This window comes from Aspergillus glaucus (genome assembly GCF_001890805.1).
Source record: "Aspergillus glaucus CBS 516.65 unplaced genomic scaffold ASPGLscaffold_5, whole genome shotgun sequence".
Taxonomy (NCBI): Eukaryota; Fungi; Ascomycota; class Eurotiomycetes; order Eurotiales; family Aspergillaceae; genus Aspergillus; species Aspergillus glaucus.
This window is the reverse complement of record NW_019170457.1, coordinates 1,328,787-1,346,381: the sequence shown is the minus strand read 5'-3', so window position 1 is coordinate 1,346,381 and position 17,595 is coordinate 1,328,787. Positions and strand designations below refer to the sequence as shown.

Here is a 17,595-nt window from a genome sequence, read left to right as displayed (position 1 = left end):
CACTTCCTCTTCTCTTTTCTTCCTTTCCATCCTTTCTACTGTCACGACCTTCATCGTCTCATACTAATTCGTACCTGTTTCTAGTTAACTATGTCTTGTAAATGTGATGTGACTTCACTTTGGCTCCCAGCCTAAGTGCAAGCCCTAATTGTTTCTGTAACCATAGTTCATAGTAACAATGTGACGGCCCAACACCTCTGTGACGGTCGAACGCTATAGTACCGGGAGAGACTTTCTCAGACGTATCATACATGATGTATCATATGTGACAGATCAACTCCGCGTCCAGATAAATACCCTCTCCTTCCTCTAGATAGATTTCGTTCTCCAGATTCGAGATTCTCGTCCATGGCTACAATAGTTTAGATAGGAACGTCGATTCATTATCATCTGCTATTCCGAGCCCGTGACAAACAAACCATCTAATTAGTGACTGACTGTTATACATCTACCATACAAGCTATCTCTCATAACCAGCATGAAGAATAAACTGAAAAGAAAACAACCATTTCAAACTACAACAATGTTGTCGTCCTCATTAACATATTCTTTCACAATGAAGTCTCCCCAAACATCATCCCCGACATTCTCTCCTTTGGCGAGGAGGAAGTCGCGCGGAATGCTTTCATATCTGATCCGATTGATACAAGAAATCTGACCGAATAAGATCCCTCGGAGCTGATTAGGCATTTTCGCCTGTGGTATAACGATTGCCAGGGTGTTGATAAGGATGACGTCATTGGTGAGGGCTACCTCTGCATCAATTTGCACGCTAGATCCGTCACTGGATCGGTACGGATCATGGATTGGAGTTCGCAAATATTCCCTGAATGACTGTGGAAGGAGTTCTTCGGTGATTATGGTACGATGTGCACCCGTGTCCCATATCATCTCTACAGCATCCAGTTGTCCCAATTCGCCCGCCGGAGAATCATCGATGGCATAAACACGAAGATTGGCCGTCACAATAGGTAGGTAGCCCTCCGTCAGGCCTACATGAATGTTCGCGTACGGATCTTTCCACGGCTCGTCCACCATTTTTTTGGCCGTCTCCCGGAGGCGCTGGCGTGTATTTGCCGACGCACGCTGCGGGGGGGCTGAATGACGGATATCTGAGCTAGTTCGGATGCGACGGCCGTAGTTGGCCCCCAATGGACCTACCACCGTACCCTCGTTCCTGGCGAAGTCGAGGGCCATCTCGCGAACCCGCTGGCGATTCGTGGATCCAGTGCTCTGAGGCATTAAATAAATGCTCTCATCGACGTCGCCCATAGCTTCTTCGGCAGCCCGGATGGCGGTCTTCCACGTCGAATGAGACGGGAGCGTGACGCATAGATCATTGTGCTTGCCGTTCATAGCTTTCGCAACCTGATAAAGGATGTGCCTGGGATGGGCAACTCTCAGTTCTTCCTGGTTTTCCATTTCTGACCTAGATGATGGCATGGAGAGTCAGATATAACGAGAATCACATTCTAGGGAAAAAAAAAAGCAAACTACGTTTTCTCCTGTTCCTGGGTATGGGTATCCGTTTGGGTTTTAGCACCACGAGTACGCTTTCGTGGATATGAAGTTGCTGCTGATCCACGCGAAGACCGGCTTCGTTTCGGTCTGGCCCCATATTGAAGTCAGACTGATTCGTCTTTGAAAGTATATGAACGAAAGGGACCACAGGGAGGGTAAAGGTTCATACTTAGAAAGACTGGAATCGAACAAAAGCCTTTGTAGTGTTAGGAAACAGAAGGCACGACCGATGACATGAAGTTTCGAGGCCGTAACTAGTAGACTGACTAAATAGTGACTAAGACTCATTAACTAAATAACTAAACAATTTCTATTAAATCGGATACGCTTCGTTATGCATCCATGCATACATGCTATCTCTCGTAACCAGCATGAAGAGAACAAACAAGAAGAAAAAAATAATACACATAGGTGAAGCATAAAGTGACTGACTGGGTACAATGAAACCTTTGTTCAAGTTGTTGATGATGTATTCTCGGGCAGCCTCCAGTTCCCCGGTAGACATCTCATAAAGTGGGCTATACCCCAATCTTTGAGGGGTCCCCCTCGAGATCCAGCTGGTGATCAACATTTCGGTGGTAGTGTGTCTGATGCTGTCCTGCCGAAGACGTTAGCTAACTCTTTATATTGGTCTGGCAATCTCTGGCGGATGGTTTCCAACTCCTCATCTAGCTCTTTCTCTCTCCTTTCATACATAATCTTATCAATCTCTGCCAGTGTTGTCACGAAAATCTTTAAGTTGCCTTTTCAGAGATGCCGCTCGAATCCAACTCCACCAATCATAGCGATGTCTATCTTTGTAGTGGCTGCTCTCCTTCCTTGCTTGCTCTCTCCCTTCTTCTCGCTGTACCGCTGGATCCCCTTCAGGTCTCAGAGAGAATTCAGGGTCCAGCATTTGCCGCTTCACTCATCTCAATGATCATTCATTGTCCTGACTGAAGGCTCGGCAGTTGCACCTCTTGATATCCTCTTGTGCAAGCAATTTCTCCGTTCAGTCTGCATCTTGCTGGTGGTTGGCACTCGCTTGATCCTGCCTTCGTAGTATGGTCTTCAGTAGTGTCCACACTGGTTGGTTTGCTGTTTCTTTCCAGGGAGGCAGTTCATCTGGCCACAACAGCCGGTTGCCGGCGCAGTCAGGTAGGACTTGGTTCTCTGCTATCCATTTCTTTCCCAGAATGACATCGTGTTTACCCAAATCTGCAACCAACATAGGGGTGTCCGCGAGCCTTCTTCCATCAACTCTCAAATCCAGTACTATGGCATGGGTTATGGGCTCTCCCATCCTACCATCATACCCCCTAGCAGGGCAGGGCGGCAGGCTTGGCTCAGTGGGAGGGCGCCTACACCAAAGAAGTGGGCTAGCTTGATGGCCAGAGGTGTGTTCAAAAACACATATCTGTTTGCTCTAGTGTCAATCAGGGCATTCATTGCAATTGATACTCCATTTCCAGCTACCTGTACGCCTAAAGTGAAGCTATCTTGTTCATATGGAAAAATCAACTCTGCACTTGGAATGGCTGCCATCTCTGTGGGTCCAGAAATTGTCCAGTTACTGTTGAAACATGATGCTGAGGTTTGTAACTGAAGTGCCCTTCACAAAGCAGCCAGCTATGGTTACCTTCAAATTTGTTGCATCCTTATTGATGCTGGGGATGATGTCAATGCTATTCCTGATAATGAGGATCCCTTTGAGAATACCACCGAGCAGGATGATTGGGGAACACTGCTTCATGGAGCTGCGGGAAATGGCCATACTGTCACGGGCTCGGAATAGTAGATATGAACGAACTGAATTCCTATCTAAACTATTGTAGCCATCGACGAGAATATCGAATCTGGGGAGGGAAGGAAAGAAAGAGGAAATCTATATAGAAGAATATGAATAGCTGCACACTTTTTGTTAAAATTGTTGCGCCTTGGAGTGCTGTGAGATTGTTGTATGACACTTCTCAGTAGTGTCCCCATTGGGCAAGGGATATGATCATATGAGGTCTTTGATGTAGAGCTTCTTGGAGTTGTTCAAGCCCTCCAGGTGGGCATGGAAGGCGGGAGATCAGAGACCGGTCACTATCTTGCTGGACTCCCAGGATGCCACTGCAAGGCTGCAGCATACCCAGCCAGGGCCAGGTCAAGCACTAGCAACCCAGGCAAACGCTATAGCCAAGAGACTACAAGCCCAAGATCATCAAACCACCATCCAGTGGGTCCCGGGACATGCAGGGGTAGAGGGGAATGATAGAGCTGGTCAAGCAGCAAAGCAAGCAGCTAATAGGCCTCCAGGGACAGGTCCAAGAGAGATCTCCCTGGCCTTTGCCCACAGAGCTTGGGGCCTTGGACAGAGCCACAGTCGGCGCTGACACGTCAGTATCAGTATTTCAAGCTGTTGGGTGTCAACCCTCTGCTGATAGCAATGACCATGGTCTACATTCTCAATGAGTTTGAGACTAGCTTGAAACCAACTCACTGTGACGGCTCAACGGCTCAACGCTGCTTCAGTGGCCGGTATCAACAAAACGCCACCATGCAAGCAAACAAAGAAAGAAAGCACTTAGCGCGGTCACAGAGGTCATGGATAAAAACCCTTTTTTTCCCGTAGATAGATTCCTTTTCTTCTTTTCTCTCCAGATTCGATATTCTCGTTGATGGCTACAATAGTCTAGATAGGAATTCAGTTCGTTATTATCTACTATTCCGAGCCCGTGACACTGAGTGCCGTCACTGTACCACTTCTGTTGAAGCTGGGAGACATCCAAGCTCTCTGCTTGGGCCAAATAGTGTTCTTTGTTGTCAGATCTGACTGGTTGGGAGTGAGGCGCCATGGTCGACACAGCCCACAGGGAACTGGCAAACAAAGGAAAGGATGGAAGCAGGGAAGCACACGGTCGGCATGATGGGACTTATAACTGGAGAGAGCATGATGGTCAAGGGGGGAGCCCAAAAAGGCTCCCCTCCGCAGCGAGAGCGTCTAGATAGATGATGTTGAATGAAATAGCAACAAAAAGTCCCATTTGAGACTAGCGTCAAGGAACATGAAATCTGTGGCCTGGCGTGGAGGGAAAGCTTGTGGCCGTGGGAATATGCTCACCTGATGCCAAGACGGGGAGTTGGTTAGCAGGACTCCTAAAACGGCCGCCGAAGCAGCCCTTTTCGGCCGTCTGCTAACCGTCACATCGTTAAATGGAGTAATATACCTTCTTCTAGTATGTGTATGTATACCCTTCTATTATAAATTAACCTCTATATCTATTGGTGGTTGAGATATTGAGGTTATAAAAAGTGCCATTTTATATGGAATACAGAGGTGCGCAGCTCGGTCGGGTGCGCAGCTCAGTCGGGAATTACGTTGGTTAATCACGACTACAAAAGCAATAATGTTGGAACAAAAGTCAATTCACGGTCATTTAAAACAATAAAAGTCAACAAACAATAACCCATAGCATAAATAAACCAATATCATCAAACATTCCCGACAACGCCGATCAATGCAAGATTACCTCGACAGATAAAGTCGCGCGGTCTTGATTGCATGTGCCATCCAGAGATCTTGGTATCGTATATTGTAGTCGGTGGCCGGAATAAAAACAAGAGAAGAAATATAATCGCGAAAAACTACCGCGGAGACGCCTCCCGGATCTCAAAGTCACTGCTCCTAGGCGACTGCATCGGCCGCTGCAACCGAGTCCGCGACGGTGTGCGTCCAGTTCGAGGATTGGTAACCTCTGTGCGCGAGCTACTAGCAAACGAGTCCGTATTCGCGCCTTCGAAGCGACGAGGCTGAGCCATTTCGAGACTCGGATCGAAGGAACCGGGCTGGTTGAGAATCGGGTCGGACTGTTGCTGGCGATTGAGCAGGAGACCGCTGCTGTCTCGACTGCCGCCGTGGTAGAGATGGGGGTATTTGGCGTCGTGGCGGCGCTTGAGCCAGACGCCTAGGACGGTGAGGATGGTGAAGCCTATGATGAGGACGATGACCATGATGATCCATTGGTAGTGAGTCGACCACCTACGACACTTATTAGTCTGCGATCCGTGTAATTCCGATTAACGATTAAGATGTGACATACCAATCACCCCCGCCTCTCGCCTTCAGGGTAGAAATTTTTTGGGTTGGTGCCATTTCTGTATCCTCCAATGTGTTGTCTGTTTCTCTTTTGATATTTTTCTTTCCGGCGCAATATCTGCCGTACCAGGCGTGGAGCAAGGCGCGATCGGAGGCAGTGCAAACATGGTCGCAAACTCCATCCGGGCCGCTATGGAGTCGATCGATCAGGCTAGATTGGCAGAAACACGAAGCGATCGTCGCATGGTCGTCGTCGTCATCGTCGTCGTCGTCGGGCGCTGAAGACGAAGACACAGACACACAGTCGGTCTGTGCCTGTTGGAGGAGCGAGCAGTTCACGGCGCACGAGGGAAAGGCATCGTCGGAAGTCGCAGAGGCGGGGAGGATGGCTACGTGGGCTTGGGTTTGTGCCTGATTTGGTTCCTGGACCTGGAGATTCGGGGTTGAGGCGGTTACCGGCGAGAAAAGGCCGGAGAGGAGAGGAAGCAGAGCGAGGGACCGGAGGGGATTAACCATGGTGATAACGATGGTGATAACAATCAGATTAGAGGGGAAAGCAAACCATAGCCAACGATAACGAAGCGAGAGAGGAGGACAGTGAGAGAGAGCGAAAAAGAGGAAATTACAGGATGAAAGAATCGAGTGAAGCAAAGAGTCAGTCAGCGCCCGAAAGGGAAAAGTACGGCCCAAACTTTTCTTTACTCTTTCAACCTCTACTAACCACTACTAGTTAACTTGCCTCTACCACTCCCATCTACTCTTCGTTATACCGTCATCCAGTGCTACCTCATTTCTACCAGGTTGCACCGGTACGGCCACCGGTCCCAATGCCAATGCCAATGCCAATTACCGCATCCGTGCCGATAACCACCAAATGAAGCTGTCAAGATGAAACCTCGCCCAGAGTCCGTCATAATGCAACAACTGATTTCTCATCCACGGTTAGCTGCAGTGATACCCTGTAGAGCGCAGGTATCCAGCAGGTATTCAGCAGGTATCCAGCAGGTATCCAGCAGGTATCCAGCAGGTATCCAGCAGCGAGGTTAACGAACATAGTACGATATCATCGCGACGGACGTTTCAACTTTAGATGATCGATCAGGATCATCCACGCCAGGTATTGCAGATCCATCTGGAATGTCGATATACTTCTGCAGCTCTTCTGGAATGCTTCATCCCTTGATTGCCCCGCGTTGTCAATGTCCGAGGTGTGATATATCATACTGTCCTGGAGAGATTCAGCTGGTCAGGCACGCCGAAGTTTATCTACGGGGTGCATTCACGTCAGTCAGGCATATGCAGGAACAGATCAATACGGGACTTTATGCAGCTGCATGACACTCGAAGGCACTTATTATGCAAGTCTATCTATTGGAAGACTAACATCAGAGTTTGTTATTCTTTTTGGATCACTTTTCTCTAGCATAACCCACCATTCCGCAACCGGAAACCCTCAAGATACACGCTTTGTCACGGGCTCGGAATAGTAGATACTAATGAACTGAATTCCTATCTAAACTATTGTAGCCATCGACGAGAATATCGAATCTGGGGAAGAAGAAGAAAAGGAAATCTATCTAGGCGATGAACGGTCTTTATAGGCATTTGTGTGGTGCGGCTTAAGCCCTTGTTTGCCCATATTGCTTGTATGGCATCGTTTGATATGTTGGCGCTGTTTGTCTGGCGTTGAGCCGTCACACGCTTCCAACGAAAGAAGGACGAAAAATGGTACATGGTAGAGTAAAAAAACAAAAAAGCGCACCTGGGAAGGGAGTAATAGTCCCAGGTTTTAGCAGCGTCCGTTCGACTTCCGGTGCGTCTTGAACAGCTCAGAAATATCTTTGTAAACAGGAGAGTACCCCGTAGTGCGCTCTTGACAAAGCCGGAGTTCAAGCCCGGTAAATAACAGATGGTTCAAGTAGCGATATCCTTTTGACTGTTCCGTACCCACGAACAGCACCATTTGGTCTGCCCCCTCGTTCAATCCAACAACCATACTGCGGGTTGTTGTAGAACAGCTCGAGGTGAGGCAGGACTAGTCGTTGGCTGCTTCATATGGTCGTCCTTATTGCGTTCAGCTTGGTCTGGATAAGAGTGGCGTGCGGTCTATTCCATTCCCGTACAACTTGGTGGCGACGACGAATAAGACGATAAAATCGAATCTTTGGCCCAATGGCCAGAAGACCAAACATTTCTTGGCTAAGACCCTTGCACCATTTGGGCATGCGTCAAATTGTGACCGGGCTTCAGCAGTAGCGTGTAGGCATATATGCCACTAAGAGCGCCACCAACGACATATGGAACCAGGTAGTTTATAACAAGCCTCGTAGGTAGTTAATCTGTGTGATCAACAAGGGTGTAGCGTATCAACCAGCGCAGGGAGCATTATAAAAGTGTAGGCGATAGGACGGGGAGAATCTCCTGACAAAGGACCTGGGAAGGCAGACTTGAATCGTCCGAAGAAACAGTCCTTCCGTTCGCTGTTAGGGCTGTATATGAAGAAGTGTGATTCTTCGAAAATCTTGTCCCTCGTACTCTTGATCGCTCGTGATGCCTAATCGGGGCGAGCGACCTCGTATATCTCTCAAGGAACGGATATATCGTCGTTGGCTCGCTGAATAACCATGTTTAGCTGCAAGCACAGGACGAAAGGAAGGACGCGTTCCGGGAGGAGCATGTTAATCGGAACATCTGCGTCGAGTAAATATCTGTTAGCTTTGTTAGCAAATATTCAACCCGTAGAGGAGCGCATCGTACCAATATATATCCACAATGGTTCGTTGTCGTGAAGTCAAAGATGAACATCGAAGTCAAATCGAATGCAATGCGTCAGCGTCGAAGAAGCTGATTAACTGTGACCAGGGACGTTCATGTCAATGAGGAATCGCAGGACTATGCAACCATGAGTGGAAGCGAGATGAAGCCGAAGTTTGAAGCAATGAGAGAATGAAAAACTATATATATACCGGTGACATCGTAGAAGAGTGGATGATACTCAGTCCACAGGTATCTCTGTATTTATGTTCTGCTCAGGGGCTGAGCCCTTCCAAATGTCTTGGATATTTCTTTCAAGCAAGACAACGCAAAACAAGCTGCGAACCGTTTATGTACAAAGCCGATCTATCATCCCGTACGGAGTACCTATGCTTATTGGATGTGTCATATACCAATCCATCCGAGACATCGTACATGATTGCATGGATGTTTTGTTTTTCTCACCATGTTATGACATTTGGGAGCTCGGGCATCAACAGACCGGGATTCATGGTCATGATTGATTAGAACGCCGTCTACTTATATTACCCTGATTTTGATATCACATTGGTATTTTAAGGCAGTGCTAGAGCATTACAGAATGATTTTCTAAGGACACAAATACTACTATCTGTTCCGAACGTCGTTCTCTCTACGGAGTACAAAATAGATAGCAAAAATAACTAAGCTCGAAAGAGTTAATGCTAAGTAAGATTTGCATCATATGTTCGCGAGCAACGACAATCACATTAAATGTGTCAAGAATCGCACGTAAGATCATTATATTTGCTAGTGAAATGACCTTGTTCGGTACCTTATGGGACCAGATCCAGGATGATTTTCCTGTGATTGTTAATCCCGAGACGAGACGGTTTTGGCGAAGCTTGACCCAAACATTTGCTGCTGGCCCTGGCATGTCATGCATTTTCAGCTGAAGAAGGCGCTTGTGGTCTTCACTCGGACGATGCATTCCGGAACCACGGCCTGGCAATGTCCAACTGACCGCCAGACCGAGATATCAAAGCCTACAACGATATGATAGTGAGGCTGACGGCACGGCAACTGGAAGTCTCTTGATAGGGCCGTTTTCGGGACTGCCTGGCCTGACATGGTTCGTTTGGCGCGGCTTTCAAACTATGCGGGTGTTAAACCCTACCAACGAGGCTGAGGAAAAGCCGTTGCCAATGAATTCATATACCCTGTAGACAATACTCACGGGGTTTACAGAACATGAAGCAAACATCACACACCGTCTTCAGAGTTGCTGGTGTGATTATGCGATTTCGTGCCCGATAACTTTGGTACGCTAGAAACGGAATACACGGTTCTCATCTTATTTGATAGAGACCTTGTCAAATTATTCAGGATGCGATGACAACTATGGCTTGAATCAGCATATAAACGGGTGCTTGCCGCTAAGTACCGCTCCTTAGCACACATCGCTCGCATATAGAGGAATTTGCTCGTTTCGTCTTCCGGGGGTTCTTCATGGGTTTTTTTCGCCGCAATCCTCTAACAGTAATCCAGACATGCTGTTCATTTCAACAATCCCATAGCAAATGGGGATATATTTCCCCTGTAGATGTCGGAATTTGTTGTAGACCTTCAGTTCGCCCTCCGGTATGTATTCGAATCGGTCGTTTTCGTCATCTTTGGGTCGGTGGGGCTTGAAGACGTAGGATTCGCCGTTAACAAGTTCGACCCGGAATATGTCCCTTGTTCCTTTATCGAAGCGCTTGATTGGGCTTGCAAACTCATAGGAAGACGCGACGGATCTAGGTAAATAGCTGCATCAGCGATTATCGACCGTGCATAACCATGATCTTCGCCAACTTACACGCCTTCGCTGCTTTCCATGCTGTCTGCGCTTGAAGTTCTTTGAGGTAATATCAAAGAAGAAGAAAAAAGAGGCCTGCTAAGCCAGCCAATCTGGGCACTTCCGATCCATCCCCTTACGCAGAGAGAGAACAAACAAGCGTCTCATACTAAGACTCTCCTCATGATCGCGTCTAACCATCCAGACCCTGGGGGAACATTCAAAGTCGAGAACTGGGGCCCTCCGAAAGCGATGGCTAAAAAGATATTCCCCGCCATAGATCATAACAATAGGGCAATTAAACGGACGCCCGTAACTAATTCCTTGTTCATGTTAATGGCGATACATACGAATGATAGCAACTTGCGAAGTATACTCACATTCTAGCTTGAGAATTCCTCCAAATCCCTGTCATAAAACGGGACCAAGAGACTCAACTGGAAAAATCTGGAGAACAGCAGCGACACTGTTGGCATCGACATTTTCTCCAATTGTAAAGACGTAGTCGGCATAAGTATCGCCCCAATCCCTAGGCAGTGTAACTTTCTGAGAGTCATGCACGAATATGTCATTCTTGCCAAATAAATGAAGGCAATCGATGGTCCAGTCGACCAGGGACTTGGCTGGTTCTTTCACAGACTGATCATCGCTCAAATGGAGATATGGTAGGCTGAGGATAGGTGAAACTGGGTGTCCCCCATAGTCGTCTAGGAAGCGTTGATCGGATGGTGAAGTGATGAATCCATCGATTCGCTCCGGCTCATCCCAGCGAGGATGACGATCATCTTTAATAGATGTTGCTTCCCGGAAGAGGGACTTGGATAGAGCAACTTCGAATGACTCTGGCATGGTGACTTTATTCGGTGATGGTTAGTGAAGTAGGGGGAGCATGCTGCTTTAATTTTGCTCTGAGACTGTAAAATCACCATTGAACATGAAAACTTGCAAGTTCTCTATCAAATAGGAAGATGAGAAATTTAGTCACAACCGCATTTCATGCATGATGACATGGCCCGAGATGTTTGCTTCCCTTTCCATATACTATTTGATCTTTATCAGCATTGTGTATGCACAAATGTCAGCTTACGGGACAAACTGTCCTTGACAGTGATATGACAAAAGGCTTAGGGCTATACCGTAGTGAGCTGATATGCAGATCGACTTTCCTTTTACTCCCTCTCTCGGTTCTACATCCATGCCGGTCTTCAGCCTTATCCCGATGTTGCAGGCCAGATCAGAAGATGACATGTCCATGCAGTTTGCTACTGTCAGCGTCAATGGCAGTATCTTATTCTTCGATACGCGCCTAGAGTAGCTAATGATTCGACTCATTCTACTGTGGTTCGCCAGGACATTGCATAAGTCCAAGCATATAACTATGTCAAGGCAAACAGTATGCATCAGTACCATGGATGACCATGCCGTGATTATGATTTCATCCGGATAGACCCCTCAGAGCAGATACGCGGCTGCCATATACCGTCGACAAACAAATAATATCCAAATGCCAAAAACCGTCGAATACAGCGTATTCCGCGGCTCAGAAGGCGGCGCCATCATCACCGAAACAGTCAAACGCACGATCCAGCCCAACGAAGCCCTAGTCGAAATCTCACACGCCGGACTCTGCGGAGCGGACAAACTGTCAAAGAAAAAGAATATCCCATTGGGTCATCACGGAGCTGGGATAGTGCGAGAAATTGGATATGCAGTGCAGTATGTCAAGATAGGCGACAGAGTCGGGTTCAACGGATCGCAGGTTCCGTGCGGGAACTGTGATTGTTGCATTGGGGGTGCGATGCGCTTCAATGATTATCAATGAACCAACTGACACATTGCAGGCAAGGAGCAATACTGTGCGCAGCGCGAGCATTTCGAAAAAGTCGGATCCTTCGCGACGCACGCCGTGTGGCAAGAGAACATGCTCATTAAGCTTCCCGAGGGCGTGGAGTCGAAATATGCTGCTCCCCTTATGTGCGACGGTGCGATTATGTGGGAGGTCTTGACATCGAATGACGTGAGACCGGGAGATCGAATTGGCGTTTATGGGATTGGGGGACTGGGACACGTTGCTATTCTCATGTCGGGTGCACTGGGCTGCGACGTGGTTGTATTCTCGAGTAGTGAGTCAAAGAGACACGATGCAATGGCAACTGGCGCAAAGGAATTTCACGTCACCCATGATATTGTCCCGGAGACTCCTGTAGCGCCAGTCCAGCATCTCTTCTGGTGCCGAGATGGACCGCCTGATTTCTCCAAGTGAGTCCCTGCCAGTGTCTGCCAATGATCCTTGAAAATTTGCTCACATGCCCAGACTCCTATCGCAAGTATCCTGCAGCGGCACTATATACATCCTCGCCGTAGGTCTTGAAACAGTACCCGTGCCCATGCATTTGGTGGTCAAGAACGGCATCCGGGTCCAAGGGTGCTCAAACGCCTCCCGGAAAACCATGCGGAATATGCTGCAATTCGTACGACTTCATGACATCCAACCGTGGATTATGACTTGGCCTATGACTGTGGATGGTGTTCAGGATGCATTCGAGGCGCTCAACCAGAGTAAGATACGATATCGGGGGGTTTTAGTAAGGGAGTGTGGGGATTAGCATAAGCAGTAGTTCGGATGAGATAATTTCATCTGCAAAGGAGATGCTCGTAGGGCCGAACTCTGCCTTGAATGCAAGTCCTGGCTGTTTGAATCCGAAAATTGGAATGAAAGGATGGTTGGTTCATTGAGAAAAATCTATCTATCGACGTTGTAGTATGTACAGAGATATTGAAGCGTAGTGACGGTTGCGTGAAGCACTAAGGCAGCGTGTATCCCCCGTCCACTAAGATGTCGGCGCCAGTCGTATAGCTAGAAGCATCGGAGGCAAGGTAAAGGTAAGCACCCTTAAGCTCCTGCGCCTCACCTTCACGGCCCATGGGGATTTTATCTTTCCAGATGTTTTTGGTTTCTTCAGCAACGAAACTGGAGATCTCAGTTGCGATGTAACCCGGAGAAACAGAGTTTGCGCGAGCAAATTGAACCCATTCAACGGCAAGGGATTTGCCTAGATGTTTATTAGCACGGTGTCCATTATGGAGGCTATCATAAAGTAAGGTCAACGTACAAAGATGGATAACACCTGCCTTGGCAGCATTGTATGCAGCCTGAAGCTGAGGAACGTTGACAATGTGGCCGCTCATTGAAGCAGTGGCGATGAAGCTGCCATATCTAAAGCCTTCGATGTTGCCTTCTTTCTTCTGTTTCCTCCATTGTGCAGCAGCAGCTTTGGCGCAGTAAAATGTACCATCCAGGTCCGTTTGAACCACATTGCTATAATGGTCCGGCTCGCTGTCGACCATAGGACCTTGGGTCCAGGGGATACCGGAATTAGCCACCATGATATCGAGACGGCCGTTAAACTCCTTGACTACCAAGTTGACGGCATTCTCAACGGCTTGGGAATCCTTGATATTTACTTGATAGGCCTTGCCTGAATATCTGGTTAGCTCGCGAATAGATAATTGGCCACAGCCACCACGGAGAAACCACTTACACTGAACTCCATACTTGGCCTCAATCTCAGCCGCTCGTTCAACCGTCTTGAGGTTCGAATTATACCATATCGCAACGTTCGCACCAGCTTCAGCGTAGCCCTGTGCAACTGCAAGACCAATACCAGCGCCGGCACCTGTGACAATTGCAGTTCTCCCTTTAAGACTGAAAAGGCCCATCAAGCTTTGCTGAGCAGGTGGAATGGTGTTGTTGTGGACAAAGTGGCCCTGGGAGATTGGGGATTCAGCCATGTTTGGTGGTTGGGGGAGGGGGGAGAGGGAGGGGGAATTGGGGGTGATTGAAATTTCAGTGGAAAGTAAAGTACGGAATAAAGGCCAGACACATGGTGAAGTGTCCTTGGGATTTATATGTCGGTACCCAACCTGTAGAGACCCATTGAGGACCCGGAACCGAAACAGGGTCTACACGTTGTCCCGCCGGAACCGTGTACTTGATGTCGGCCCCACAACCAGATCTCTCCACGCGCTCCTTCTGACACCTTTCCATTCTCACTAAGTAACCAAGACAGCTCCCTACTGAAGCTACGCCAAACACAGCAATCTCTACGAAGTACACCATGACAAACCAATGCCCCGCGAAACCCTCGTCTTCTCCCGACAACACCGACGACACCGCCATGCCGCCCCGCCAACTCTCCGCGCTCTTCACCTCCCTAAGCCGCGACTCGCGCCGCTGGTCCCTAACCCGAATCCTCCACAGCAACAATCCCATGGACATACAAGGTGAATTACTCGGAACAGCCATCTTCAAGCCCCTAGGACAGGGTACGAGTACCGGTGTGGATCGCGACATGGTATACCGGGAGGAAGGAGAGATGCCGAGTACAGTGGGGATGGGAATGGCGGGGCTGCGCTGGTCCAAGAAGTATATTTGGCGGTTGAGTGAGGGGGGGAAGATGAGTGTTTGGTTTGTGAAGGTTGGGGGTGGTTCGAAGGGGAGTGGTGAGGAAGAGGCGGATTATCTGTTTCATGAGTTTGATTTCAAGAACGAGACTGCGGGGGATTCGGATCCGGTGGCCGGGGAGGAGGTGTTCGTCACTGCGCCGGTGCCGCCTGCAGTAGCTGGTGATACTGCAGTTCTGGCTGCACGTGGTAATCATCTCTGCATAAACGATATGTATCGCACCGCATATGCGTTTCGAATCCGTCCGGAGAGCGGGGAGGTGCTGAGCTGGTCTAGTCGACATGTAGTCAAGGGGCCGAAGAAGGATCAGGATATTGTGAATGTCTACGACTCGATTTGATTGATGTCGATGCAGACTATGGCTACGCTACGCTTTACGACAACCACGTTAACACGAAACCGTCACATTCATATTAAATGGCATTGTATATACCCAGCTCTTCCATAACCTTGGCTGCTTTTGAATCCTACAGTGTATATATGAAGTCCGGCCGCTCATCACCCCGCTGCGCGAGTTGCTGGGGACTCAACCCCTCGACCCAATGATCGCGCTTTCCTTGCTCGCGCTTGCGGTTCTCCACTATCAGCAAGATATACTGGATGAGGGATCCACCGAACAAGCACACAACGAGGTATCCAAGCATCACACCGTGACCGGGGTAGAACTGGGGCGCATCACCGCCGCGGTAAACGTTGGAGGCGACGATACCGTTGAGGTTTCCCCAGCCGATGACGACACCCAGCGTGACACCTCTTTTGTAAACGCCTATTGACGTTAGCAATCGCCTGGAAAACTGGACCGGGAGGAGGGGCCTACCTTCCGTGTTGTTGCTACACCACGCGATGGTATTCGAAACACATGGGTAAATACCCATGGCGGCGAGGAAAACACCGGCATACCGAGCGCCAGGTCCTTCGGCACCTATCAGCAAAGCATAGCCAGCCATGCCGATGACGGAGACAGCCATGTTGGTGATACCGCGCTGGCGCGTGTGATCCGCGAGGAAACCAATTGAGATGGTTATAACTGCAGCGGCGGCGTATGGGGGGACACTGAGGAGTTGTGCTTTGACCGAAGTGTATCCTGGGTTGTCAGTATTGTGCAACTTCAAATGGCAGAGAATGACAAACCCTAGCACTTGTTAGCCAATTGCACGGGAAGACAGAAAGAGGGGACATACTAGTTCTTCAATAATGGTCGGGACGAATAGCGAAAACCCATACAATGGCATATCCGCGCCCATATAGATCACGGCATAAAGCCACGTCTTCCAGTCCTTCATACTCGACCAGAAGTACACCATATCAAAGTCCTCATTCATCGCACTCGCCTGTTTGTCCTGTGCCAACCGGCGCACGACCCGTTTCTTGTCATCAGGCGAGAGAAACGTGGCTTTGTCAGGAAAGTCCTGGACCATCCAGAAACAAGCGACACCGATCAGTACCGTGGCCAGACCCTCGAGAATGAAGATCCAGCACCATCCAGCTTTGCCTCCCACGCCATCCATCAGAGCGATCGCAGCGGCGAGCAGACCACCGAATGAACCAGCAAGTGCAGCACCGGAGAAGAAAATAGCCATTCGCACTCCAAACTCGTCGCGACGGTACCAGCACGATAGGAAGTATCCGATTCCGGGGAAGAGACCTGCCTCTGCGAGACCAAGGAAGAAGCGAACGGCCATGAGACCTGCGCCGTTATGGACGAGACCCATGCATGTCATGCAGATACCCTGGTCGCATCAGCAGATGCGCAGATCAAGGAGACAATATGGAGTACTAACCCAGAGAATCACAATGACGGGAATGAAGATACTTGGCCCCCAACGCTTGAGCAGCACATTGGTCAAGGGCTCGAAAACAGAGTACGAGATGAAAAAGACAGTCAAGGCGATGTTATACTGGGTATCGGTGATGTTGAGATCCTCCTGCAAACCAGCGACCTTGGCATTTCCGATATTTGTCCTGTCCCTATCAGTGTTGTCCGTCTTCAACCCGTGTATGGTGTGCATACCGGTCCAGAAAAGCGACGAGGTAGAGTAAACAAAGCCAGGGGACGAGTCGCAGATCGAGCTTCCACAGCAACTTGCGGTCCTAGACAATATTACACGTTAGCACGCGTCTCAATCTCAATTGACCTGAATACTCACCCTCTTAGCCCGCTCCTCCTCACTCACACCCTCATCCGGATCCTCAAACCGATCCAATTTGGGTTCTTCATGACCATCCCCAGGCCGAACCTCCTTCTCCGGGTCCGACACCCTGGACACATTGTCTTCAGCTTTAGACATTCTGCACAGACACGAGACACAGCGTCAGTAAAAAGGGAACAATGTGGGCAAGAGAAAAACGACCATGCAGGGCCGGGCATTCAGCGCCTTTTCAAAGCAACGCCGATCAGATACTAATGTCCCTCAAGTCCCGTGACTCTCGTTGCCTCTGCTTATCGAGCACACCATGATGCGCGCTGTGATTGGACGCAAGGAGGACTATCCCGTGACTAGCTGAGTGGGTTTCCTGATTGGGGATAGTGTGTTTAGTGCGGGGGATGTGCCGATGAATACCGAAAGGCTTGTCGGGTATGCTTTTCCGTTTTGGGTGGTCGCTAGCCGGCGCGCTTATCCCGATGGAGCTAAGCGAGAGTCTGGTTAAATCTTATCTGCGGGGAGGCCAAGATTTGAGTCGATGTTTAACCGGTGGCCCGTGGTAGAATAGGGGCATATCCATGGAACTGCTTAGTCCTCTGTAGATATACATAGAGCACCCCGCAGTTCTAAGCGACTTCGATTATGCACTCTGGTATCTGCTCCGCATTACGCGTAGAGCATTCTCAATGAGCAAATATATGAGATCACCAAGAACCCGCAAGAACCTGTAAGAACCTGCAATTGGTATGGATACCGTCAATGCATTCTCTACAACAAGAAATGAAGCAGTATTTGCGGTACCACTGAACCTATGTACAACCCAGTCCAACCAGTC

General features: G+C 48.9%; 10 protein-coding genes across 10 annotated transcripts; 3 read left to right on the top strand and 7 right to left on the bottom strand.

Annotated features, from left to right (window-relative positions):
• Window positions 1-366: 366 nt before the first annotated feature.
• Window positions 367-1,773, bottom strand: ASPGLDRAFT_44724 (uncharacterized protein). Its single transcript, XM_022546078.1, has one exon. The coding sequence runs from the start codon at window positions 1,441-1,443 to the stop codon at window positions 511-513; it is 933 nt and encodes a 310-aa protein (XP_022403531.1). The 5' UTR covers window positions 1,444-1,773; the 3' UTR covers window positions 367-510.
• A 148-nt stretch (window positions 1,774-1,921) lies between these two features.
• On the bottom strand, window positions 1,922-3,051 carry ASPGLDRAFT_1512297 (uncharacterized protein). Its single transcript, XM_022542230.1, has 2 exons — window positions 2,542-3,051; window positions 1,922-2,351 (listed from the first exon to the last, which is right to left on the bottom strand). Exons 1-2 carry the CDS (start codon window positions 2,801-2,803, stop codon window positions 2,269-2,271), a joined length of 345 nt encoding a protein of 114 aa, XP_022403530.1. The 5' UTR covers window positions 2,804-3,051; the 3' UTR covers window positions 1,922-2,268.
• A 545-nt stretch (window positions 3,052-3,596) lies between these two features.
• On the top strand, window positions 3,597-3,878 carry ASPGLDRAFT_121429 (uncharacterized protein; the record flags this gene model as incomplete). The annotated part of the gene is made up of 1 exon (XM_022540236.1): window positions 3,597-3,878. A coding segment is annotated over one exon (282 nt), but the record flags the coding sequence as incomplete, so codon positions are not given.
• A 64-nt stretch (window positions 3,879-3,942) lies between these two features.
• On the bottom strand, window positions 3,943-4,396 carry ASPGLDRAFT_44722 (uncharacterized protein). The gene has a single exon (XM_022546077.1). It carries the CDS (start codon window positions 4,338-4,340, stop codon window positions 4,014-4,016), a length of 327 nt encoding a protein of 108 aa, XP_022403528.1. The 5' UTR covers window positions 4,341-4,396; the 3' UTR covers window positions 3,943-4,013.
• Window positions 4,397-4,842: 446 nt separating this feature from the next.
• Window positions 4,843-6,484, bottom strand: ASPGLDRAFT_44721 (uncharacterized protein). Its single transcript, XM_022546076.1, has 3 exons — window positions 6,312-6,484; window positions 5,586-6,260; window positions 4,843-5,524 (listed from the first exon to the last, which is right to left on the bottom strand). Exons 2-3 carry the CDS (start codon window positions 6,095-6,097, stop codon window positions 5,131-5,133), a joined length of 906 nt encoding a protein of 301 aa, XP_022403527.1. The 5' UTR covers window positions 6,098-6,260; window positions 6,312-6,484; the 3' UTR covers window positions 4,843-5,130.
• A 1,681-nt stretch (window positions 6,485-8,165) lies between these two features.
• ASPGLDRAFT_56383 (uncharacterized protein) lies at window positions 8,166-10,270 on the bottom strand (the record flags this gene model as incomplete). The annotated part of the gene is made up of 3 exons (XM_022548192.1): window positions 10,173-10,270; window positions 9,853-10,110; window positions 8,166-8,289 (listed from the first exon to the last, which is right to left on the bottom strand). Exons 1-3 carry the CDS (start codon window positions 10,190-10,192, stop codon window positions 8,166-8,168), a joined length of 402 nt encoding a protein of 133 aa, XP_022403526.1. The 5' UTR covers window positions 10,193-10,270.
• Window positions 10,271-11,655: 1,385 nt separating this feature from the next.
• Window positions 11,656-12,757, top strand: ASPGLDRAFT_33715 (uncharacterized protein; the record flags this gene model as incomplete). Its single annotated transcript, XM_022544354.1, has 3 exons — window positions 11,656-11,944; window positions 11,993-12,410; window positions 12,466-12,757. 3 exons carry the CDS (start codon window positions 11,656-11,658, stop codon window positions 12,755-12,757), a joined length of 999 nt encoding a protein of 332 aa, XP_022403525.1.
• A 103-nt stretch (window positions 12,758-12,860) lies between these two features.
• ASPGLDRAFT_167440 (SDR family oxidoreductase) lies at window positions 12,861-14,110 on the bottom strand. Its single transcript, XM_022542642.1, has 3 exons — window positions 13,694-14,110; window positions 13,265-13,630; window positions 12,861-13,204 (listed from the first exon to the last, which is right to left on the bottom strand). The coding sequence occupies exons 1-3, from the start codon at window positions 13,941-13,943 to the stop codon at window positions 12,957-12,959; spliced, it is 864 nt and encodes a 287-aa protein (XP_022403524.1). The 5' UTR covers window positions 13,944-14,110; the 3' UTR covers window positions 12,861-12,956.
• A 219-nt stretch (window positions 14,111-14,329) lies between these two features.
• On the top strand, window positions 14,330-14,956 carry ASPGLDRAFT_121028 (uncharacterized protein; the record flags this gene model as incomplete). The annotated part of the gene is made up of 1 exon (XM_022540196.1): window positions 14,330-14,956. One exon carries the CDS (start codon window positions 14,330-14,332, stop codon window positions 14,954-14,956), a length of 627 nt encoding a protein of 208 aa, XP_022403523.1.
• Window positions 14,957-15,083: 127 nt separating this feature from the next.
• On the bottom strand, window positions 15,084-16,904 carry ASPGLDRAFT_23978 (allantoate permease family MFS transporter; the record flags this gene model as incomplete). Its single annotated transcript, XM_022543351.1, has 6 exons — window positions 15,084-15,382; window positions 15,434-15,722; window positions 15,798-16,346; window positions 16,398-16,578; window positions 16,628-16,707; window positions 16,764-16,904. The coding sequence occupies 6 exons, from the start codon at window positions 16,902-16,904 to the stop codon at window positions 15,084-15,086; spliced, it is 1,539 nt and encodes a 512-aa protein (XP_022403522.1).
• Window positions 16,905-17,595: the final 691 nt, after the last annotated feature.